This window comes from Carettochelys insculpta, chromosome 5 (assembly GCF_033958435.1).
Source record: "Carettochelys insculpta isolate YL-2023 chromosome 5, ASM3395843v1, whole genome shotgun sequence".
In the NCBI taxonomy this organism is placed as follows: domain Eukaryota; kingdom Metazoa; phylum Chordata; order Testudines; family Carettochelyidae; genus Carettochelys; species Carettochelys insculpta.
Genome location: NC_134141.1, coordinates 108,547,953 through 108,573,509, shown reverse-complemented (window position 1 = coordinate 108,573,509; position 25,557 = coordinate 108,547,953). Strand labels below are relative to the sequence as shown.

The 25,557-nt window shown below is 44.1% G+C and overlaps 1 protein-coding gene across 2 annotated transcripts in view; it reads left to right on the top strand.

The window, feature by feature from the left end:
* ZNF532 (zinc finger protein 532) overlaps positions 1 to 25,557 on the top strand; it is a 99,048-nt gene that overhangs the window by 28,493 nt on the left and 44,998 nt on the right. For both annotated transcript variants that reach the window (XM_074995714.1, XM_074995715.1), the window contains one exon: positions 3,268 to 5,630. In XM_074995714.1, coding sequence (XP_074851815.1) covers positions 3,288 to 5,630 — 2,343 coding nt within the window. In that variant the 5' untranslated portion in view covers positions 3,268 to 3,287. The remainder of the gene's footprint in view (positions 1 to 3,267; positions 5,631 to 25,557) is intronic.

Here is a 25,557-nt window from a genome sequence, read left to right as displayed (position 1 = left end):
AATAAAAGAATTTACATTGCACATTTTGTTTGTCAGTAAATGTCAAGTAGTGAACAACAGGCATCACACTATATTCCTTTGCCCTTCTTATTGGAGTGAACTTACTAACCTAAATGTATTAAATTGGAATTAATCTTAATGGAACCTATTTCATAGCTGTACTGAAAAATGAGTATTATGGACAGTGGAAGTATTAAAAGACACCCAAGTCACATAGAGATAATTGGATGGAATAATACCATTTTTTTAAGAGTGCATAGCCGCATCTACACTAGCTGGCTATTTCAGAATAGCCGGGCCAACTTCGAAATAGCGCCCAGTGCGTCTACGTGCGCCGTGCACTATTTCAAAGTTGAAATCGATGTAAGGCGGTGAGATGTTGAGATCGCTATCCCCATTAGAAGATGGGAATAGCACCCTACTTAGACATCCAACATCGAAGTAGGGCATGTGTAGGTGAGCCGCGTCCCACTACGTCGAAATAGCATGGTTCTCCATGGCAGCCATCAGCTGAGGAGTTGAGAGATGCTCTGGTTAGCCCCTGGGCTCTATGGTTGCTGCGTGCAGCAGCCCCTTAAAGCTCCATGGTCCCTGATTTCCTGTGGCAGGAAGCTGAGAGCGTGCAGGCAGCAGCACAGACACATGCACAGCCTGCACGCCCTCCAGATGCCCTGATCCCCCACCCACCGCCGGTGGCAGTCAGCCAGCCGCCCAAGGCTGGGGGCGGAGGGGGCAGAGGGAAGAGGCTGGGCCCCTCCTGGTCAGACGCCAAGATCCGGGACCTGCTGGGGCTTTGGGATGAGGAGGAGGTGCTCCAGGTAGTGGGGAGCAAGTGGTGGAACGCAGACGTGTTCGCCTGGCTGGCCGAGGGCCTGGCTGCCCGTGGTCACCCTGTCCACGCTCCTGACCATATCAGGAGTAAAGTCAAGGAGCTGCGGCAGGGTTACACTTGGGCCCAGGACATGGCCAGCCAGTCTGGGGCTGCCCGTGCCTCTTGCCCCTTTTACAGGGAGCTCAGGGAGATCCTGGGCCCTCGGTATACCTCCTCCCCCTGGCCACCCTTGACACCTCTGCCAAGGAACCCCAGCAGGCCCTGGAGCCGGAGTCTGGCCCGGAGGCCAGCCCTGCACCCCACGGGCCCCCAGAGGAGCCCACCCCTGGCACAGAAGAGGAGGAGGAGGAGGAGGGCTCCAGTGACGGGGGGCTCCTGAGTGACCTCCCCTTCTGCAGCTCCAGCAGGGCGTCCGCCTGTCGGGTGTCCCCCGACCGTGGGAGCAGATCGTCAGGTATGTACCCCAGGTGCACACCCCCGGGTTAAGGGGCGGGGGCAAGGGACATGACCAAGGCCCTCCACACATCCAGCTGACCCCGTCCCACCACGGCCCAGCCAGACCATGGCCCCGGGACAGAGTGGCACGTACCTCAGAGCCTGTCAGCACCTGCTCCCCAGGACGGTGTCACCACCGTCCCTGGGGGTAGGGGGGAGTAGAACCCCCGAAGGGGGTCACCCACGGGGGGGACACCGCACCCGTCATCATCCCTGGGGGACAGGGGATGGGGACCCAGCAGCGGGGGGGTGGGGGCATGGGCCATGGGTCAGCACCCAGACTAACGGCTGTCTTCACTCTTCCCTGCTCTGTTCCGCAGCCACTCTGTCTGAGGGCCATGACAGCACGGGCGCTGCATCCGTTGTGCTGGACAGCCCACCGGGGACTTTGCACCATGGCAGCCAGGCAATGGAGCGGGGACTGGCCCCAGGATGAGCCCACCATCACCTGAGCCACTCACGGGCGGCTGCTGAACCCCAGCTGCTCACCACCCTCTGTCGCCAGGTGGAGGTGTCAGAGCGCCGCCTGCAAGTGGAGGAGCGCCAGCTCCACTTGCAGGAGAGAGCACTGGCTTGGCGCCAGGAGGCTGGGGGGGTCCTTCATGAGGACCTTTGAGCGAAGCGCTGAGTGGATGGCGACGCTGCTGTCCCTCCCAGCCGCCGTCCACCTGCCCTGGAGCCTGCCGAGGAGGAGGACCATGGGGCTCAGGAGCCAGCCCGGCTGTACTTGCCAGTCCTCCCAGCCCCCACCCAGCCTCGACGGAGCCTCCAGCCCAGAAGTGGGTTGCGGGCTCCCCCCTCCCCCCCATACCAGCCGCTGCACAGTAGGGGGAAGGGAGCTGAGGACTGGGCCATCCAGGCCCCCCCTTTGTACATAGTCCCCCCCCGCATTATTGTAAATAGTTGCCTTCTCCCATCCCCCCTTTAGTAGCTGTCCCCGCCTCCCCAATGTACATAGTTCCCCATTCATGTTTAGAAAGTTCTTTTTTTTTTTTTTGGGTTTCAAGAACGTTCGGTTTATTTAAAACAAAATAAACGTGTGTCGTGTGCTCTCGGTGTGGTAATGTGGGTGTGGGGGCAGTGTAGTGTGTTGTGGGTGGTGGGTGCTCACCCCACAGCCTGGTCAAAATGGGCCCGCAGGGCCTCCCGGACCTGGATCCCCTCGTGGTCAGCTGTTGTCAGCTCTGCCGACCTGTGCTGTGCAGGCTGTGTGTGTCTGGGAGAGGCCCTTAAAGGAGTGGCTTGCTGTTGCCCCAGAAGGGCTAGTCTGCCCTGTGACCCTGTTCGCAGGCTTTCCTAGCCCCCTTATTCCAATTGGGGCTGCTTTTGTGTGTAGACGCTCCCTTGCGGGGCCCATTTTGATTTAGTGCTTTCCTACATCAACACTGAACGTCAACAGCAGCACCAGCCGTGGAGGATGTGTAGAAGCTACACGTCGAAATAGCTTATTTGGATTTCACTATGTCAAAATGAGCTATTTCAACGTAGTGTCCCAGTGTAGACGTAGCCCATATCATGTACAGTCATTCTGTATCTTCAGTGGTTTGACTAACCTGAAAATTGCAAATATGCAAGAGATCTAGGTTTTCAAGTTTCATAATGTAGAGGTGACTGACTTTAAACACAGGAGCCAGGATGCTTATCAAAGGGAATTGTAAGTCTAAATAAAAAGGAAAAGTATAATCCCCAAAGTCTTCTTTTGTTCTGGTCTCACTGTAAGTATTTGCCATGTTCTCTTGGACCTGGGCAGCTATTGCATGATTCTAACGTCTAAAAAGAAATTGTGGTCTATAAATTCATGCGTGAAATAAGCATGCTAAGACTTCACAAAACCATTAGCATACTATATGAAGGGGCATTATCTTTATTAATATGTGTATATTAAAATGTACTTTCGATCTTTAAAATACTGATATAAATGTTTTCTGCTCTTTTTATAGATTTTCTTCCAAACAAATACATGACCATGGGGGATATGAAGACCCCTGACTTTGACGACCTTCTTGCTGCCTTTGACATCCCAGATATGGTCGATCCTAAAGCAGCTATTGAGTCTGGACATGACGATCATGAAAGCCACATAAAACAGAATGCTCATACAGATGAAGATTGTCATGTGCCATCATCTTCTGATGTGGGTGTGAGTGTCATTGTGAAAAATGTACGTAATATTGATTCCTCTGAAGGAATGGATAAAGATGGCCACCATTCCACAGGCAATGGCTTACATAATGGTTTTCTAACAGCATCTGCTCTTGACAGTTATGGTAAAGACGAAGGGAAGTGTCTGAAAGAAGAGGGGTCAGCCTCCCAGGCTCCTCTGAAAGACTCAGCTTTCAACCAGTTTAGCCCAATCTCAAGTGCTGAAGAATTTGATGATGACGAAAAAATAGAGGTGGATGATCCTCCAGATAAAGAAGAGATGCGTGCAAATTTCAGAGCAAATGTGTTAACAGGATCAGTTTCTCAGCAGGAGTATGACAAACTAAAGATTCTTGGAGGGGAAAACTTGATTAAATCTGGAATTCCAGCTTCAAGTTGTGTAGACAAAAGCAAAGTTGTTAAAAGAGAAACGGAAACAAACTCTGTGAACTTAAGTGTCTACGAATCGTTCAAAGCCCGAAAACTAGAGGACAAGTTGCTGAAAGATAATTCTGAAAAGCTGCTTGAAAACAGAGTACTTGATGGAAAACTAGGTACTGAAAAAGTTGAAGCAAATCTTGCCAGCATTTCACAGTCCAAAGCAAAGTCATCAGCAAAGCTTTCTTCGTGCATTGCTGCAATTGCTGCATTGAGTGCTAAAAAGGCAGCTACAGATAACAGTAATGAATTACAGACTACTTCAGGAGAATCGTCTCCATTACCAAAAGACATGAATGAAAGTCCCCGGGCTATTGAGAAATCACCTGAATCTCAGAGTCTTATTGATGGTGCTAAAAAACCATCTATAAAACAACCCGATAGTCCTAGAAGTGTATCAAGTGAAAACAGCAGCAAAGGTTCTCCATCTTCTCCTGCAGGGTCAACACCAGCCATTCCAAAAGTTCGCATAAAAACCATCAAGACTTCCTCTGGGGAAATCAAGAGAACAGTTACCCGGGTGTTGCCAGAAGTTGATTTGGACTCTGGTAAAAAGCCAGAGCAAACTGCCTCCATGGTAGCTTCCATGACATCTCTTTTATCCTCTCCAAGTTCTGCTGCTGTTCTTTCTTCTCCTCCGAGGGCACCTCTCCAGTCAACAGTTGTCGCCAATGCTGTTGCATCTGCAGAACTTGCGCCTAAACAAGTCACTATTAAACCTGTGGCTACTGCCTTTCTCCCAGTTTCAGCAGTGAAAACAGCAGGATCACAAGTTATTAATCTGAAGCTTGCTAACAATACTACGGTGAAAGCCACTGTAATATCTGCTGCTTCTGTGCAAAGTGCCAGTAGTGCCATTATTAAAGCTGCTAATGCTATACAGCAGCAGACTGTTGTGGTGCCAGCATCAAGCCTTGCCAGTGCTAAACTTGTGCCAAAGACAGTCCATCTTGCCAACCTTAATCTTCTGCCTCAAGGTGCTCAAGCCACCTCTGAACTCCGCCAAGTGCTAACAAAACCTCAGCAACAAATAAAGCAGGCAATAATTTCTGCAGCAGCCACACAGCCTTCTAAAAAAGTGTCAAGAGTCCAGGTGGTATCATCTCTGCAGAGTTCTGTAGTGGAAGCATTCAATAAGGTGCTGAGTAGTGTTAATCCTGTCCCAGTTTACGTCCCAAACCTCAGTCCTCCTGCCAATGCAGGTATAACATTACCGACACGTGGTTACAAGTGTTTGGAATGTGGCGATTCATTTGCTCTTGAAAAGAGTCTGACGCAGCATTATGATAGAAGGAGTGTGCGAATTGAAGTGACATGTAATCATTGTACAAAAAATTTAGTTTTCTATAATAAATGCAGTCTTCTTTCCCATGCTCGTGGACATAAGGAGAAAGGAGTTGTAATGCAATGCTCCCATTTGATTTTAAAACCAGTCCCAGCAGATCAAATGATAGCATCTCCTTCAAGCAATGCTGTTGCACCTTCTACTCTTCAAAGCCCAGTGGGAGTTGGCACACATACTGTAACCAAGATGCAGTCTGGTATAACTGGAACTGTAATATCAGCCCCAGCAAGTACACCTATCATTCCAGCTATGCCTCTAGATGAAGACCCATCAAAACTTTGTAGACATAGTCTAAAGTGTTTGGAGTGCAATGAAGTTTTCCAGGATGAGACCTCTCTTGCTACACATTTCCAGCAGGCTGCAGACACAAGTGGACAAGTAGAGTATCTTATGTTTAAATTCCAGTGTTTCAGCAATAAGAATAGCAGATATGAATGTGGGTTTTTGCTTCTTCTTAAACACTCATACCTCATTTGAAATAAATAGTAATAGCTTGAAAAATATTTTAAACGCAGAAAAAATCCTACAGGCATAAAATAATGGATATTATTGTTCTCGGAATTAGAGTATACTTTGTTAGAAAAGAATTATTCAATCTAGGTCTTAAAGTTCACACCTTTAAGTGTGGTGGAGGTTTTTTAAATTAAGCATAGGCTGATGTATACAGTTGGGTTTTTGTATCTAATCCTTTACTATTACTTATATTATGGTACAGCTCAGCAAGCCCAGTCAGGGCCCATTGGGCTTGGCACTGTTTGTGAAATTTGTAGTCCTGTGATCTGAGATGTTGAAATTGGTAATAATATTCACTGAGAATTTTTAGTGATCCCTTTTTATGCTTTGGAATTTACATATACAATGGAATCCACTTAATTGGCACCCTCCATAACAGTACAATCACTTAATGGGAATGATTGTCTTATTATGGTTGATTCTGTCTTTTATTTGTTATTCAATTTCTATTACTTGTAGGTTCATAAGCGTGCTACGTTCTTATTTGGGTGCTACAGTGACTGTAGGCAATGAATAAATGGCACACTAACTATTTTTAAATGATGTGCCTGCTGTGTTTTGCAGGACTTCTGAAAATAGGAGTGAAAAGTGGTGTTTGTAGGCATATATTTTCAGCTGTGTGACCATTTGTTTACTTGTTACTTCTTTTTTCCTGTGGTTGCGAAAATGGGGAAAGTTATCTTAATATAATATTTAAACATGTTGTGTACATTGCATAATAAAATAAACTTATTAAATAAAATTGAACTAAACCAATGCACAATGTATTCTATAAGCCTTTGATAATTGAGACTAATGATTAATTGGCATATTTGGATTTTCCCTGGGGTGTGCCAATTAAAAAGGATTCTACTGTATTTCAAAGCATTTGGTTGGCTTCCCTGTAGCAACTTCCTGTTATGTTGGAGTAATAATGGTAGTCCATCGATCCGATGATGACAAATCTCTGCAGATCATCTGTTATTGGTCTCATGGTGTACCCTCTGGTGACTGTATAAGCCAATTCTAGAGGTGCACATTTTGCCGCAGATGGTGCATGGGAAGTTTGCAATCTGTGGGTTGTGCATTGCTGATGCTCTGTGACGTCGTTCGCGTGCCTCTTGTAGATGCCAGCAGCGGTCTTCCTCAAAGGCAATTCAGGTTTTTCTGACTGTTGCACGCAACTGTGTTCTGTCACTGGCGGCATCCTCAAGGTCCCTAGGTTTGATACTGCTGTATTGCAGATTGGCTTTGATGGTATCCTTGTGGCGTTTCCATGGACGACCTATACGCCGGATGCCCTGGGAGAGTTCACCATGCAGAAGCTGGTGAGGGATTCTGTTGGCATCCATGCGGCTGACATGACCAGTCCAACGTAGTTGTGACTTCATAATCATCATTTCGATGCTTGTCATCTGGGCTCTCTCGAGGATCTCAAGATTGGGCACTTTGTCTTGCCAACGGATCTTCATGATGTTACGGAGGCAGCTCATGTGGAATGCTTCGAGCTGCTTGATGTGATGCCTATATAGTGTCCATGTTTCGCACCCGTACAAAAGAGATGAGAAAACAACAGCTCTGTACACAAGCAGTTTTGTTGACATCCGGATGTTATGGTGGTTTAGAACTTTGACACGCAGACAGCCAAGTGCCTGGCTCACTTTGGATATTCGCACGTTGATCTCATTATCCAGTGATCCATCACTGGATGTGACACTACCCAGGTATTTAAAGTTCTCCACTACTTTAAGCTGAGTGCTGTCAATGGAGATACTTAGGACAGGAGCATTTGATCCAGGTGCAGGTTGATGGAGAACTTCTGTCTTTCTGAGGCTGATAGTTAATCTGAAAAGTTGCGAGGCCTCAGCAAACTTGTTGACAGTGTGCTGAAGATCGTTTTCAATGTGAGCCATAAGGGCACAGTCATCAGCAAAGAGTGCCTCAGAAAGGAGTTTCTGCACTGTCTTAGCCTTTACATTCAGGCGACAGAGGTCAAAAAGTGAACCATCATGCCGGTATTTCAGGTATATACCTCGGTCCAAATCTTTCATTGCATGGTTAAGGATGCATGCAAAGAACAGGTTTAATAAAACAGGAGCAAGAACACATCCTTGTTTCATGCCGTTGGTGATGTTGAAGGGTGCTGATGTGGCTCTATCATACAGTACTTCGCCTGTCATGTCCTCATGGAAAAGGCGTATAATCTGGATAAATATTCTTGGTCAGCCAAATCGTATTAGAATGGTCCAAAGGGCTTGCCTGTTGACAGTATCAAACGCCTTTGTCAGATCTATGAAGACAGCATACGGGTGCATGTTCTGTTCAATGTACTTCTCTTGTATTTGTCTGACAGCAAACACCATATCGGCTGTGCTCCAGCCAGGTTGAAAACAGAATTGACTTTCAGGTAGATTTGTCTCGGAAATACTGGCTATTAGGCGGTTCAAGATGATGTGGGCGATGATCTTCCCTCCAATGGAGAGGAGGGATATGCCGCTGTAGTTTCCACATTCTGCTTTGCTGCCTTTATTCTTGAAAAGGGAGACAATAATAACATCGCGGAGGTCCTGTGGTATGTTTTCATCCTCCCAGATGCTGATGATCATGCTATGGAATGCTGCTAGTGCTGCTGGACTTGCCGCTTTATATGTCTCTGCTGGTATCCCATCTTTTCCAGGAGCTTTTCCTGAACTCATCTGGCTAACAGCTTTCTTAATCTCATCTATAGTGGGCAGAAAGTCAAGATCTGTCAGGATGGGTTGTTGCGGAATTTCATTGAGGACGTTATTATTCACGGTCGATGGTCTGTTAAGGAGGCTGCTAAAGTGTTCTCACCATCTTTCATTGATTCCCTCTTTGTCTTTGACCAGCGTTGTGTTGTCTGATGAGAGCAGTGGGGTAGTCCTTGGTTTAGATGGTCCATAGAAGTCTTAATAGCACTAAAGAATATCTTTGAGTTGTGGGTCTCAGCATAGTGCTCAATTTCTTTGGCTTTGCTCTCCCACCAGCTGTCTTGTATCTGGCGGAGGTCTTTCTGTGTTTTGCTCTGAAGGTGCTTGAAATGGTCCCATTTGGAGGCTGAGGAGGGGTCATTCTGCCATTCAGTAAGGGCTTTTCTCTTTACTTCCAGTGCTGAACATATTTCTTCTTGGTTCTCTTCAAACCAGTCCTGATGTATGCTTCTTTTTGGTCCAAGCGATGTTATTGCTGTGTCAGTCACTATCTGCTTGAACTGATCCCACTTTTTGGTTACAGTACCGAACAGTTTACCGTGGGGTGTTAATTTGTTGTCAAGACTCTTCTGAAAATTGTTGAAACATTGGGCATTCTTCAGTTTGGCCATGTTAAAAGCAGGTCACACATGCTTAAGGCATTTGTGCCAAGAGGGAGTGATGTAAAGTTGAAGAGACATCCTTACTAATCTGTGATCTGTCCAGCACTCTGCACCTCGCATTACTCTGATCAGTACATCTCGGATGTCTCACCTTCTGACAATGACATAATCCATCAGATGCCACTGTTTAGACCTAGGGTGCGTCCACGTCGTTTTGTATTATCTGCTTGTTGGAACAGAGTGTTGGTAATAGTGAGGTTGTTTTCAGAATAACGGCTCAAAAGGAGTAGTCCATTGTTGTTCATTTTGCCTGCACCATGTGGCCCGGTTACTCCTTTCCAGTTCTCATTGTCAGCCCCGACTCAGGCATTGAAATCTCCAAGTAGGAGTAGTTTGTCTGTTGGAGCTGTGGCCTTGATCAGTCTGTTGAAATCTTCATAGAATTGTTCCTTGGAGTTGTCAGGGCATGTTAGAGTGGGTGCATATGCACTGATGATGGTGGCATGACGTTTGGCATTTAGTGGGAAGAATAGTTTCAGCAATCTTTCATTGATACCCACTGGAAGGTCTAGGAGTTGACGCATCAGTGAGGTTTTTATTGCCAGACTGACTCCATGTATTCTGTCCTGTGCCTCAGTCTTACCCTTCCAGAAGAAGGTATAACCACTTCCTGGTTCACTCAAGAAACCTCCAGCCAATCTTGTTTCACTTAATGTTGCTATATCGATGTTATAGCGGGCTAGTTCACGAGCAATGAGAGCTGTTCTTCTCTCAGGTCTTGCAACAGCTTCTCGATCCATGAGAGTACGAACATTCCATACACCAATGGTAAGTTTTCTCAAATTTTTCTTTTGGTTTCGACCGCAAGTAGGGTTGAACTGCCAGCCGCGGCTTGTGGCCAGTTATTGTTGTAGGGCAGGCAATTCTTAGGCCACCTTTTCTAGGCCCCTCCCTTACTAGGGTGAGCAGTGCTGTCCTAAAGAGGACTGCTCAGACGCCTGGGATGCTGCCGGGCAACTCAGCTGCCCCAGGTATAGAGCTGGACGACCACTTGTCCATAGGCCGCCTACGTGCGGAATTGGGACTACGACTCCCGTTGGTAACCTTCACCTGTTGCTTCGTCCCTCCCCCGTCGCCGCAGGACTTGGGTGATGTGATGATTTGCACATGACCTGTGCGTGAAAGCTTTTTAAGTGGTAGAGCCGTTGCATGGGAACAATCCCACTCTCTCGACCTTGGAAGCCAGGCACCAGTGGTTCATAGAATTATCATGACTAGTAACTTCTTTGGTTGCAGTGGATGGCCTTGAGATCTTTCGTGCCTTGTCAAGCCCTTCACTTTCCACAAAGCATTGCAGAACCACCTTCTTGGCCATTGGATCTAAATGATCTCTTCCGCCCAGTCCGCTGGAACTGGCTTCACATGCTGGGTAGGCACATCTGAAAATTCACCGATGGTTTGAGCCCCACTGGTTACACTCACCTGGGTTGGACGGCCTGTTGAAGCAATTGCCCGGGGTGTGGCTGCTGCGCATGCTGCAGCTGCTTGAAGCCACAAGTGAGAGCTGAAAGACAGGTGGGGACCAAAGTGGATGGACTACCCCCGAAGGGGTACGACAGGTTCCTCCAACAGAGGTACTACCCCTCCCTGTACACCCCATACACCCCTATGTTGGAGTGGAAAGCCAGTAAAAAGCAGGAGAGTAGGTGTAACAGTCTTTCTTTTATGGGTAATGGCAGGGATAGACTTGCTGAACTTTTGCACTTTGTATGAAATCCTCTGGTAGTATGGATGCAGATAACTTCTATTACTTAAGACTCATTGTGGGACTGTGTTGCTGGGATAAGTAGATGAGTGTAGAAACCCTGAATCCAGGATTGCTTGGATTATGTGACAGAGCAATAGATGCTAGTGCAGCTATTAGCTGAGATAATAGTTACAGAGGTTCTCTAGTGAAATCTCATGGCCTTCCTGTGGGTTACCAAATGAGAATTCCTAGTCTTTGAATGTTGTAGAGATTTCTGCTTAAACCCTGATTACTCAGAGTTTGGGTGAGGAAGATAGAATGGTGAATTTTCACCCTTAGGTCCCTCTATAGTTTTTAACCCAGTATTTAATCAGATATTGGCATTATTTGTACTAAATATATTTTGTGCCTTCTTGCAACTTAATTGAAACTCTGTAACTGTAACTGGTCAGCTAACCTTGTCAGAGGCCTTGGCTGATGTATATAGTTGGCTTTTTTGTACCTAATCCATTACTGTTATTTATGTTATGGTAGAGCCTAGAAACACCAATCAAGGCCCCAGTGGCCCTGGCTCTGTAAAAGCAAGTGGCAAAAGAAGACCTTTTCCACCCCCAGAGAGTTCAGAAGCTATATGTCAGACAGGACTGTGGGTGGGCTGAGAGGGTGAGGTAAGGATATAATGAAAAAAGTTGAGCAGAAAATCAGGAAAAAAAATTCTGGTCCATCATGCAGTTTTCTGTTGGTTGTTTTCTTCCAGAGTGGACTGAAAAACTTAAGCATGTTTGTGTAACTGGGGTGGCTTGTGGTGTTTCCTCCCAGTTGTCCTTTGCCCGGTGTACTGCTAGTCTATGTTGTGTGCATGTCCTGTGGCTACACTTTCCTCTGCTGAGGTATATGGGACAGCTGTCCAGATTTCCCTAAAATACAAATATGATTAGGCAGAATGATAGGTGGGGACATATACATATAGTTGTGAAGACTGAAAAGCTGTTCAGGGACACAAACTGAATTGTATTGCTTAGAACCTGTGAACAGCATGGCTCTGTCTTGTAACTGGTAACAAAACCTCTTCAAAAGTTTAAATGTCTGGCCATGTGATACACTATTTTAAAAGAAAAAAATTCAAGTATTTTGTCTACGTCCGCCACTTTATTTCAGTAAGCCCTCGCAAGGGCAGAAAGTTTTAATTTTAATATTTTTAAAGAATGCTGCTAATATATTATAAATATTTTAAATTTCTGTTCTTTTCCAAATCCTCTTTAGAAAACTGAATTATTTTTCCTGTGTTTTGTGGTTTTTATTCTTTGTCAGACATGGCTTCAATTTCTCTGTCCATTTTTATGTGTGTGCATAACTATTTTCAGTAGTATTGCAACTGAGATTAAATACTCAGCATAAAAGCATCTTAAGTGAACAGGACTGCTTTAGTAACAACAGTATATCATGTTTTCCTGACAAGATATGTTTTTGTACCCTATAGTCAATCAGTGTAAGTAGTATTGTGGGAATAGTGTTTGTTGCAGAAGGACATTGTCTAGATATTCATATTTTTTCTTTTTTCTTTCTGGTTTTAATATCCCTTTAGAAAATTGAAAGAGAAATTTTATTTTAGTTGACTTTTGTTGTTCTTTGTACCTAGCACTGGCTTGTTGTTGTTAAGTTGCTCAAGAATTCTGGAATATTAGTGTTAGACTAATCAGTACTAGCACTAATTATGTTAAAAGTAGATTGATTTGAGAGTAGCAGAGAAGTACACATGGAATTACTTGGATTTTGCAAACAAGTAGAAAATATAGTAACTTATTTAGGGTTTATAAATCTTCAGAGGGTCCTTTTAGCTGTTCTTGAAATGCAGTTAGCAACATTTTTTTTCGTGGGGTCTAGATAATAATGTTTTCTTACAAATATTTCTCAGAGTGAGGTAGATTTCTTTTAAAAATGATTTAAAAAAAAAAACAACTCACTGGCCTAATGGTTGAACATGCATGTGCCTCTGCATATATTACAGGACCTCTTCCTTGTTATACTGTGAAAGAGCCACATAAACCACAGCAAAAACAATTAAGTGGTTAATACAGTAGATGACTGTGGATAAGGGCTTGTCTATATGTCATTATTGGACTATGTGAGTGTGAAGTAAGTACCTCTTAGAGCAGGAGTCTGTAACCTGTGGCTTTGGAGTTGCATGTAGCTCATTAAGGACTTCTGTGTGGCTCCTGATGTTGTAATTGCAAAGTGGGGGAAAAAATAAAAAAACCTCATGACTGTTTTCGATAAACAGTTATCATCCTGCAGTAAACATGTATCACATTACAAATCATTGTGTGTGCGCTGTTCTTAAAACAGGGGTGACAAAAAGTATGGTTTGACATTATTTGTTAAGGACCATCTTGTATTCACGTGCATTGCGGCTCTTGAATTATTGAGATTTTTTGCTGAGTTTAAAAAACGGCTCTTGCTATTTTGGTTACTGGTAACTGGTTGCCGACCCCTGTTTTAGAGCATGCTCTGAGGGCCTACCGGGAGCAATTAGAGCACTTAACAAATTTCTCACGGATAAAGTTTTTTTCCACAGTGTGTATACAGGCCCTAAATTTACTCATAAAATAGTCTCATTGAACTCAGGGGGCCCTCTCGTGTGTAAGTGCAGGATTCAGCCAGTGGGCCATATAGAACAGATGGTGAACTTGCTGTAATAAAACAAAACAGCAGAACTGTAGCACTTCAAAGACTAACAAAATGATTTAGTAGGTGATGAGCTTTCGTGGGACAGACCCACTTTATCAGACCAATTTCATTTCTAATACAGACTGACATTTATATGGACAGAGGACTTACCTATAAATGTACTTACAAATGTCAATCTGTTTTGGAAGTGAAATTGATCTGAAGTGGGTCTGTCCCTTGAAAGCTTATCACCAACTAAATCATTTTGTTAATCTTTAAAGTGCTACATTCCACTGCTTTGTTCTTTTGGAGTACAGACTAACACAGCTACCTCTTTGATACTGTAATAAAATGCTCAGGTAAGATAGGTTTAGAGATATAGCTGCACAGGTGTCATGGAAGCTGTGTAGCCAGTACCTCTTATGATTTAGGATATGTCTACACTTGGGAATAAATTTTAATTTATTGAAGTTGACTTTTTAGCACTAGATTTTTGTGAAGTCAGATTTGAGCGTCTGAAACTGTTCACAAAGTTGACTTAGTGTGTCTTCACCAGGTTGCCTAAGTTCGCCTATGGCAGCAGTGCATTGTGGGCACCTGTCCCACAGTTCCTGTGGGCCCATTGCATTTTGAGATTCTGTGCCAGTGTCTTGCAGGAAAAAAGTCACCACAAGTGATTCTGTGTTTTTGATACCATCACCCCAGACTGCATTTCCCTCACTTCCTGCTTCCCATTGAAAAGAAATGAATGAGGGAATTTTTACGCCACTTTTACCTTGAGTGCCACCCACTATTACAAAGAAGAACATATATCCTGAGGCGCTTCAGTGTTTGGTGCAGTGTTTTGTGATGGCTTCCCACACTGTGATGGAGTATATTCTGAATTTAATGCCCATGCACTGTCAGTGGATTGATGCTGGGGGCAGTAACAAATGTGAAGATCTAGAGAAGAGCACTGTGGAGTTCTTGGCAGTACTGGAGTCACTGCACAGTGTGGAGTGCAAGTTCTAGACCCACAAAACCATCTCAGACTGATGGGATTGCATCATTTTACAGTCATGGGACAATCAGCAATGGCTGCAAAACTTCTTCACGTGTAACACCACTTTCATGGAACTTTTTGAAGTGCTGTCTCCCACCCTGAAGTGCAGCGATTACAGAATGAGACCTGCTTTGACAGTTGAAAAGTGAGTGACAATTGCTCTGTGGAAGTAGCCAGACTGCTACCAGTCTGTGGAAAATCAATTTGGAGTGGGCAAGGCTAGAGTAGGAGCTATTGTCATCCAGGTAGCCAAAGCGATCAGTAAGCTTCTCCTGCAAAACTTAGTGACTCTGGGGAATGTGCAGGACATAATGGATGGATTTGCTGCCATGGGGTTCCCTAACTGCAGTAGCACATCGATGGAAAGCCCATCTGCTTCCTGGCACCGGACTACCAGGCCTCAGAGTACATTAACTGCAAGGGGTGCTTCTCTATGGTGTTGCAGGCGTTGGTGAATCACAAAGGTCATTTCACTGACATCAACATGGGTTGGTCAGGAAGGGCACATGACATGCAAATCTGGTCTGTTTACAAGGCTCCGGCGTGGAACTTTCTTCCCAGACCAGAAAGTGAACATTGGGAGTATGGAAATACCCATAGTGATTCTTGGTGACCTTGTTTACCCCTTGTTCCCTTGGCTAATGAAGCCACACACAGGTACCCTTGACCCCAGTAAGGATCTCTTCAACTCCAGGCTGAGCAGGTGGTAGAATGTGCCATTGGCCATTTAAAAAGCAAGTTCAGGTGTCTTCTGACCTGCTTAGGTCTCAATGAAGAAAACGCTACCCTTGTCATTGGTGCCTGCTGTATTCTTCGTAACGCTTACAAGGCAAAGGGGGAGAATTTTGTGCTAGCATGTGGGACAGAGGCAGAGATCCTGGCCAGAAATTAACAGCAACCAAAAACAAGAGCAAACAGGAAAGCACAGAAATAGGGAATGCAAATCAGGGATGTACGTTTATGAATGAGTTTATGAATGATCATGAAAGGCATTAACTAGAATTCTCCCATGCTGTTTCCTTGCCCTTTATGAAACCCCCTCTAATTGTGTGACAACCCTCACCACCACACCCGACCCCAAAATGGCGGGTATAGGGAAAACAGAAGAAAACTAAGCTCATGGTTCATCGTATGTTAGCCTTCAGCTGGTGGGTGACTCCTTGTGGGTAGAGTGCGGGGATCTCCGTGACTTTTCCTCCCTGCCCCTTGTTCTGGGTCCCCGATGAGAGGAAGGAGTGGAATGTATGGAAAGAGGAGGTATAGAAGGGTGGGGGTGCGCGTATAGATGATATGGGGGATGCGGAGCCCCAGGCAGGGGAAGGGACTGATTGTGTTGAGGGAGGTCTGAAGTGGTGGGGCCTGGAATGGCTGGGGGATATAGGGCTCCAACCAGGAGAGGAGAGTGAGTGTGGTAAGGATGGCATGTAATGGGGGTGCCTGGAGTGGCCAGAGGATATAGAGCCCTGACCAGGTGAGGGGATTGAGTATAGATAGGGTGGCATGTAATGGGGCATGTTTTGAACAGGGGGTGCAGAGTTAGTTGATTTTGATTTTTCCGGCATTGCTTCCATTATCTCAGTTTGCCTTGTCATTATTACCAGGACTGAACCATGTATTTTTGCTTGATTATCCACTGTTTTTCCTCTGCTCTCTCAGCTCAACTTTTTCCGTTGCTGCCAGTTCAAAATAATTCTCCATCATTTCTTGCCATGACTTCTTCCTCTTTCCCATTTGCGGCAGCCTCATTTTGGGGGACTGGGGCCTCTGCGTCTGTTTGCAAGGTTGCTTCCTGCAAAACAAACAAACAAACAAAAAAGTTGAAATATTAAGGGTATTGTCAATAGCAACATTTTTATCTTTACTCGGAACAAAGAGCATACTGACAGAGTGAATGGCTGTCTGTCTGTATGGAAGAGTACACTACAACTGCAAGGTCACTTTGTGGAATCTTAAATCTGGAGAATGCATGATTCCAAGCAGAACAATTTGAGCTCTTCTGCCTCTGACATTTAACTTCAACACAATGGTAAGCTATTTTTGGTTCACAGGAAAAATTTTTGCCACATGTCTGATTGGCCACCGGGTAGCCCAGGAGAGTGAGGTAGTGCCTTCATTTAAAAGCAGACTGCTTCAGGAGTTAGACAGTCATTAAAAGACAATGCAGGTGCACACATGCAGGCGCCCTCCCGCCTGCTGGGGAGACTTTGTCTTATGTCCAGGCAGCCTGCCACACCATGATTTAAAAGCCAGTCAGGCTGCATGAGTTTTCCTCTGTGCTGGGTGTGTCACAAGCAGAATTCCCATACATTCTAGGTTGCCAAATGAGACATCAGCCTCCTCAGAGTAAGAAAAAGGGATAAGATTGTTCGTTCTGTCCAGGTACAATGTTGGAAAATTTGCAAGAATACTCTGAGGCCATGATTCCAGACTACTTACTGGTGGCTTGGTGTGGCACGGTGTCTTACCATGTGGCAGGAGCAAGTCAGCTCTTCCCAGAAATCTTGTAAGGAGACTCCAAAAGTGCCTGTTTAAGACCTTCAGTGAGGTGTCCAAACAGGATCAGTGTTCCATCACCAGAAATAGTAACAATCTGTTCTAAGGGAAACAGGCATAGACACCACCCCACCTCCCCCACAATTGCAACATACTATTATCAGCAGAAAAAAGCATACTCACCAGAAGTGCCCTCTCCCGCATCCTGGTTTGCCTCCGAAGCCACCTCCTGAGATAATGGAATGGGCTCCAAATTGAGAAACAACTCCTGGCTTGTAGGATCTGCTTCTGCACTCACCTGGACCCCACTGTCATCCACCCCTTTCTTGTTCAGCAAATCAGACCGCGCTTCATGATCATGCTGAGCAGCGCTGTTTATTGGGGACTTGATGCATCTCCTGGGGGAAGAAGTTGCATCTGTCCCCAAAATAGCATGAAGTTCATCATAATATTGACATTTCTGAGGAGATTCCCCAGACCGACCATTTGATTCTTTGCACTTTTGCTAGTTTTATCTCAGTTCCTTGATTTTAATGTGGCACAGCTGAGCATCCCTGGTGTGCCCTTTCAGAATCATGCCTTGTGAGATCTTTGCATAAATATCATAATTTCTTTTGCTGGCCTTGAGCTGAAGGAAGATAACTTCTTTCGCCCACACTGCAGTGAGATCCAAGATCTCGTGCTGGCTCCATGCTAGGGCTCTTTTGTGACCCTGGGAACTTACAGCTACTAGCTGTGCTGCAGAGGTGTGCACAAGACATCTGCTCTCCGTGCTGGTGAGAGAGCAAAGGAAATCAAATAAAAATTCCTGGGCTGATGACCACTGTTTCTTGTCACCTACTTCCTGCTCACCTGGAGAACAGTGGAGGTGAAGTGATGACCAGAGTGGACACATTGAGGGGCATTGTGGGACAGATTTGCTGCCTAAAAAAAACAGTTTTAATAACAAACTTCTGTCTGCACTTGCATAGGTTGACATTGTAAAATCAACTTTTAGGAGTTATACCCGGGGAATTCAACATTACAAAAGTTGACTTTTTAGAGTTCCTTTAAATCGACGTATTGAACACTGTGGTGTAGACTGATGGTTTATAAAATTGACCTTAGACCCTTAAATTCTACTGAATCTTTCAGGCTGTGTCTACACTATGAATTAAATTCAGGTTTATTAATATCAATTTTGTAATTCTGGAATTTATAAATTCAAATTTGACCATCCTCACCTCTCCAAGTGCTCCTCACAAAGTGGATTTATTGCTGCCACACTCAATTGGCAAACATCGACTGTTGCAGTAGTGCATTGTGGGAACCTATCCCACAGTTCCCTCATCCCCATGGCATTCTGGGTATGCTCGCTGGTCTTTGAAATCATCTTCCCACATTGGATTTTCCTGATTCCCTTCCCATGGCAAGCAAACATCCATTTTCCCTGTTGGAAGGAGGGAAAAGAAGGGCATCAACAGAGATGGCAAAAAGGGTTTACAGAAATGTCTTTCTTCTGTATCTGAATTCTCCACTGGCCATCCACTGAGTGTCCCCCCTCCCATGACTGCATCCAATCCCTGAAAATAATACAGAGACCTGTTCTGTAGTCTCAGACGGTGACAAGTATCAGAGAGGTAGCTGTGTTAGTCTGTATCTTCAAAAAAAAAACAAGAAGTCCTGTGGCACCTTATAGACTAACAGATATTTTGGAGCATAAGCTTTCGTGGGCAAAAAAGCAGGTCTTTGCCCACAAAAGCTTATGCTCCAAAAAAGCTGCTAGTCTATAAGGTGTCACAGGACTTGTTGTATTCTCAAAGTTAGAAGAAAGAGGATAGAAAAGTGTAGGGAAAAAAGATCTTTGACTTCCCTCTTCATTACACAGATATTACCAACACTGGTGATGGCAGTGAAATCTCCCTGAGAAGCTTGAAAGAGAAGATAGGAACGTTTTTCAAAAAAGAGAGTATCTGAGGGGAGAGTCTTTGGCTTTCTGGTGCACCATGAAGCTTCTGTGCAATGGCTGTGTTCTCAACTGGCCATTTATTGAGTGTCCCACCTCCCATCATTACATCCGATCCCTGAAAATAATACAGGGGTCTGGACTGTATTCTCAAAGGTAGAAGAAAGAGGATAGAAAAGTCTAGGAAAAAAGATTTTGGACTTTCCCCTTCACGACACAGATATTGCCAACACGGGTGATGGCAGTGAAATATCATACACGGAACTTAAAATGGAAACAGGAATCTTAACTAGCCCCCACCTTGTTTCTGAGGGGGTCAAAGCATGAAAGCATGAAGACAGATAGGAAACATTAGCAAAAAGATTTTATACACAAAATATCAAACCAGCAGGTGTCTGCAAAGTACAGCAAGCTCCCGAAAATATTTTTGATGGTGTGTGCAGAGTGGGGGATGCTGTGATCTGCAGCTGCAGAGCCACTGGCAATGTTGAAATAGCTGAAGTAGCCCCATGACTATCTTAGGTGCCGGGGGAGACTTTTCCCCCAGTGGCTGCAAGCCCCCAAATATCCTAGTCACCGGGGGAGACTATCCCCCAATAGCTGCAAGCTCCTGAATATCTTTCCTGCTCTTGGAGCCCTAAATGTGCACAAGCTTGGACATAGTGCTGCCTGGAATCATGGTCAGCACTGAACAGCAGGCACATCCTTTTGTTGGGTCGGGAGCTACCCACATGATGTGACTGGGCATAGGAAAGACCCTGCCTGTGCGGAACGGGGGCGGGGGTGTGCACAAATGTAAACCACTGAGAAGAAGTTTCTTGGCATCTTATGCAAGCGTGACCCCCGCAACAGCCTTAATGCCATGTGGTGTGGCAGGGCAGCAGCTGGCACTGGGCAGCAGCTGGCACCAGGCAGCACAGAAAAAGAGTGTAGAGAGACAACCGTGAGCTCCCAGCAGGAGCTATTTGTAATGGGTAGATGCACTCACAGTGCTATTAGCAAAGAGACATTTCTCAGGCTCTCATACAGACATGAGCCCACAGCCACAGGCTTGCTGCTCCTGCTTAGAAATTCACAGTCTTCCTGTTACCTAATTCCCGGACACCTGGAGAGCAGTGACCAGAGTGGAGCACTGAGGGGCATTGTGGGTTACTTGTGAGACATCTCTGGAGGCCAATAGATTTGATTTTAAGACATGGCACTTCCACACTGGCCTTTAATCAAACTTTTCATTTTGCACTTGATGCTATACACATCAGGTAATGACAGTATTGTAATCTCTGTCTTGATGCTCCCAAAATAGAGCTCATGGTATTTAAAGTGAAGACAATCATGGTGTAGTATCAAGCTAACAGCCTTAAATTCAAATTTATCTCATAGTATAGATGCAGCTCTAGTGTAGACCTGGCCCATAACTGGTCTTGTGGGTTTTATTTCTCCTCACCACCTTTTCTCCCTCCCCTCACCAGACCCCTTCCTCCTTACTCCCAGGCCCTAAATGAAGACATGTTATGCTTGTCACACTGAGAAAAACATCATGTTTTGTTCTTTTGTTGATTGGAAGGTTAGACATGGAAGTTCCAGCCCACCTTCAGCTCAGTATAAAGTGTTAAGCAGAATTGCTGGCTTATAGAATTCCCCAGTAGTGTTTTCTTGTAAGCATATTTTCTACAATCGTTAAAGTAGAAAACTGTCTGCTTTGACTACTAGTATTGCTGATGTTTTGTGACATTCTGGAGTATTAGTATTAGACTAATTATGTAAACTGCTGTCACTTCTGAAATTGAGGAATACTTACTGGGATTGGTAAAGGTGAATGGCTTTTCTGTAGTGTAACATCCAGGTTTTCTTTTGTAGTGCTGCATCCAAAGATACTTTGGAAGGAATGTGAAAAAACCATGTATTTCTATTATTGGAATAAGAAGTGTTGTTTTGCCATTTTCTTATGTAATCAAAGAGTACCCCAGATTCTCCAATGTTGTGTTACTGCTTATTTAATGTGTAAATGGCAAAAGATAAATTGTGGCAGTCGTACTGCTCAATAAATGTGGTAAGAACATTTTAATTAGAGTTATGGTTAGTCAGGCTTTTGTCCTTAAGCCTGAGAGGAACGGAAAATTAAAACCTCAAGTTAGTTCTATTAATAATGGAAGTCAAAATTAAGTGTTTCAGGATTTATTTGTTGGGACAACTAAGAACAAATATTTGACTTGTTAAAGTGTGCATGTGTTTCTATGTGTATAAAAATGAGAATATATTGTGGCATGTGCTTTGATCAAGGCCATATTCCAACATACAGAGCCATCATTTGTAGCAAGGAAAGTGTAAGAATGAACTGCATAAAAATTAAATTCCCTGATTCAGTGTAGATGAGTTCAAGATATTTCATGTTAATGTTCTTCTTTACAATAAAACTTTATAGAATTTTTTTCTGGGTATCCATAAGTTCGCACTCACATTTAAGCCGTGTTTACACGTGCACGCTACTTCGAAGTAGCGGCACTAACTTCGAAATAGTGCCCGTTACGGCTACATGTGTTGGGCGCTATTTCGATGTTAACATCGACGTTAGGCGGCGAGACGTCGAAGCCGCTAACCCCATGAGGGGATGGGAATAGCGCCCTACTTCGAAGTTGAACGTCGAAGTAGGGCACGTGTAGATGATCCGCGTCCCGCAACATCGAAATAGCGGGGTCCGCCATGGTGGCCATCAGCTGAGGGGTTGAGAGACGTGCTCTCTCCAGCCCCTGTGGGGCTCTATGGTCACCGTGTGCAGCAGCCCTTAGCCCAGGGCTTCTGGCTGCTGCTGCGGCAGCTGGGGATCCATGCTGCATGCACAGGGTCTGCAACCACTTGTTGGCTCTGTGGATCTTGTGTTGTTTAGTGCAACTGTGTCTGGGAGGGGCCCTTTAAGGGAGCGGCTTGCTGTTGAGTCCGCCCTGTGAACCTGTCTGCAGCTGTGCGTGGCATCCTTATTTCAATGTGTGCTACTTTGGTGTGTAGACGTTCCCTCGCAGCGCCTATTTCGATGTGGTGCTGCCCAACGTCGATGTTGAACGTCAACGTTGCCAGCCCTGGAGGACGTGTAGACGTTATTCATCGAAATAGCCTATTTCGATGTCGCTACATTGAAATAAGATACTTCGATGTAGGCTTCACGTGTAGACGTAGCTTTAGACTGAGATCTTGTATTATACAATCACAGGCCGAAACTCTCCCCCCCAGCACACTCTGGACCTGACTGGTGCCAGATGAGAGAATTTCCCACACAATGGGAAGTAAATATTTCCTAGCACATTACCAACACTTCCACTGCTTATTGAACTCTTAGAAGTTATTAAGGGGTAATAAAATTGAACTGACTTTGCCTCATTTCAGCTGTGTCTACACTAGCTGCCTACTTCGAAGGGAGCATGGTAAGTAGGGTGTCGGGAGATTATTAATGAAGTGCTGTGGTGCAAAATTTTGAGGAGTAAAGGGTCTTTGAAGTTACCTAAGGACTTCGAAGTACTCGCGGGTTAGCCATGGCTAGACACGAGCCAGCACTCAAAGTTTAACAGTTCGAAGTTGCCAAGGGGGAGAATTAGCTTCACGAAGTTCTGCATATGCACTACGCCACTTTATTAATATTCTCCCAGCACCCTACTTACCATGTTCCTTTCAAAGTAGGGAGCTAGTGTAGCACAGCCTGCAGGTTCTAAAATTAGAGAGTAGTATAAAATAGTGTCTTTAAAAAGGTATTCCTTTAGAGGTGAAATTCTGGTTTCATTGAAGTCAAAAGGCAAAATTCCAATTAACAAGTGAAGCTGGTATTTTACTTTATATATTTATCCTACTCAGATAAGTAATCCTTATGGGAATGTGCCTGTGAGCCAGGTGGAGAATCACTATAACATTCATTAAAAGTGTATTCCATGTTAGAATAAGCATGAGTCCCAAACTATTAAACTGTTTGAGGAATTACTTTGGTTCATGGTATTTACGAATGTGGTTTTAAAAAACAAACTCCTTAATTTTATCTTTCACAGTGACTGTTGGGGCCTGTTCTTGCTTCTTTTATAGTAGTATCAAAACTCACATTCAGGTAGGTGGGAGCGGGTTTAAGCCGTAACTTTGTATGGGTTCATAGACCCAATTGCCAGTAGTGAAGAGTCATCACCAGATGAAGGTTAATTAAAACATTCTACTATTGTGTTTGCAATTGCTATTTATATTCTGCTGTCACAAATATAATTGCAACAAACCTGAGGAATCAGCTTTGAATTTTACTATTAAATATAAAATCATTCAAAGAACTATGTGCCAAAAGTGGAGCATATTTTCATATTGTGCACACAATTTAAGAGGGACTCACTCTTTTATAGCAAGAATAAACATTATTATATGATTTCATAATTACAGTTTTGTTTAATCAGTAGTTCAGTAAGTTTGCTTGTAATGCAGATTGATAGAGGATTTTTTGTTTTGCTTTTTAGTAAAACATGCACATCACTACTCTTAAAGGTAAGGTTTTCAAATGCACCTGCATCACTTAGGAGACTTGATTTTATTTTCAAAGTGTAAAAGACACTAAAGAGCACAAGTCCCATTAAAAGCCAAGGGGCACTTGTGAAAAATTGACCCGAAAATACATTAGAGCAGAAGTTGAACATTTTAAAAGTTGTATTTTGTTACTGACAATAACCTCCATATTCTATTTTAGCAAAGAAAAAAGAAAAATACAGGGGGTCCTCATTATAAGTCCAAGTTATGATCCTAAATAATACAACCTATAGTGAAACAACTTATAAAGGGGAAATAATAGCCATAAGGAATAATGTAATTAGCTTGAGATATGTTCCCAATACATAAAGTTCACACACGTGTGGTACATGTAATATACCTATAACCCACAATTAACAATAAATAGAATAGAAATAAATAAATAAAATAAATAGATAAAGAATAATGATAAATACAAATAAATAAATAGAAAATAAACTGTCTCCCTGCCAGTCCCCAGTGGCTCCCTGCAGCTCACCGGGTCCCTGCTGGCTTCCCGACGCTCCCTGCAGGCTCCCCACCACTCCCGCAGCTCCACGCTGGTCCCCCCTGACTTTAGGGCTCAATTCCAGGGCCTCTGCTCGACAGCACCTGCTTCCTGGCCACCACAAAGCTCTGCTGTGTTCCTGGCTTCTGGTCCCTCAGCCTCTAAATGATGTAAGTGCAGATTAGTGCAATTTACAATGAATCTGCCCTCCAGAATTACTTAATGACATATTTGTGAAATGACTTATAACAAAGCAACTTGTAACAAGGACCCCCTGTACCAAAAAGCTTCAAAAGGCCTGGTCATGAGCTGTGCTTTATTTATGAACATCATAGCTGGGTTTATAGTGTATGACCGAAAGGATGTGATGGTATTGGTTTTTAGTATAATCTCCAGCCTTGGTTTAGAGCCTTGGGTCAGTTATTTATTTATTTATTTAAACAACAACAAGAAACCAAGTATTAAAAAGAGGAATTAGGGATACTGTTCTGCAAACATGAAACATTCTATACTTAAATTTAAACATGAATAGTTCAGCTGAAATCTTTGGAACTGCTCATGTGCTTAAAGTCAGATAGTGATTTTTTTTTTTGCATTTATGTAATTAAAACCTTTATGGACCTGTTTGTGGGTACCAGTCTGCTTCTCTGTGTAATTTAAACATGTATTTACATCTGACTTTCATCATTTGCATTCCACCACTGGAATGGCACAAAGCAGCCAAAAAGCACTATTGATTCTGACCTGACAGGTGATCAGCATATACTAAAATGCTTATTTATTTATTGAACTTTGAAAACCAAAAACAATTGCTTGAGATTGGGAAAGTGGCAACTGCACATACAGACTCTCTCCCCACCCCCTAAAAGGCAGCTCTAGAAATATTTTATATAAATTTCATTTTTATTCATGCGTGCAATATCTGCATTTTACAGTGCATACAGCGTACTCTTATCTTGTGGGCAAATATGTTATAAATCACCTTAAAAAACAATTTTAACTAGCCTCCCCCCCACGTACAGTGAAGTAGCACTGTGGATGTCACAGTTTAAAACAACAAAAGCAAGGAGCTGTAAAAGTAAAGACAACGGTCCAAGTTGTGTTTTGGTGGGGTAGATGGCTTTTTGTGGTACTCTAAATTAAGAGCACAAGTGTAGTTCATATGGACCTTTAGGCTCTGTAACTGAGCTAGATTTGTGTATAGAGCACACTTTGTATCAGTCCCAGAATATCCAATTTTAAGGCCAGAGGGGGTAGCTCATTGGTTTGAGTGTTGGCCTGCTAAACCCAGGTTTGTGAGTTCAGTCTTTAAGGGGGGCATTTAGGCATCTGGGACAAATACATTAGAATAAAATTTGTCAGGGATAGCTGGAGATCCTGTTGTGAGGGCAGGGGACTAGACTTAATGACCTCTGAAGGTCCCTTCCAGCTCTATGAGATAGGTACATCTCTCTCTCTCTCTCTCCATATAAGGCCCCTATTTAACCAAAGGGATGCAGGACAATGAACTACATCTGAACCTGTCTGTTCTTGTTGATTTATGTCACAACCATAGC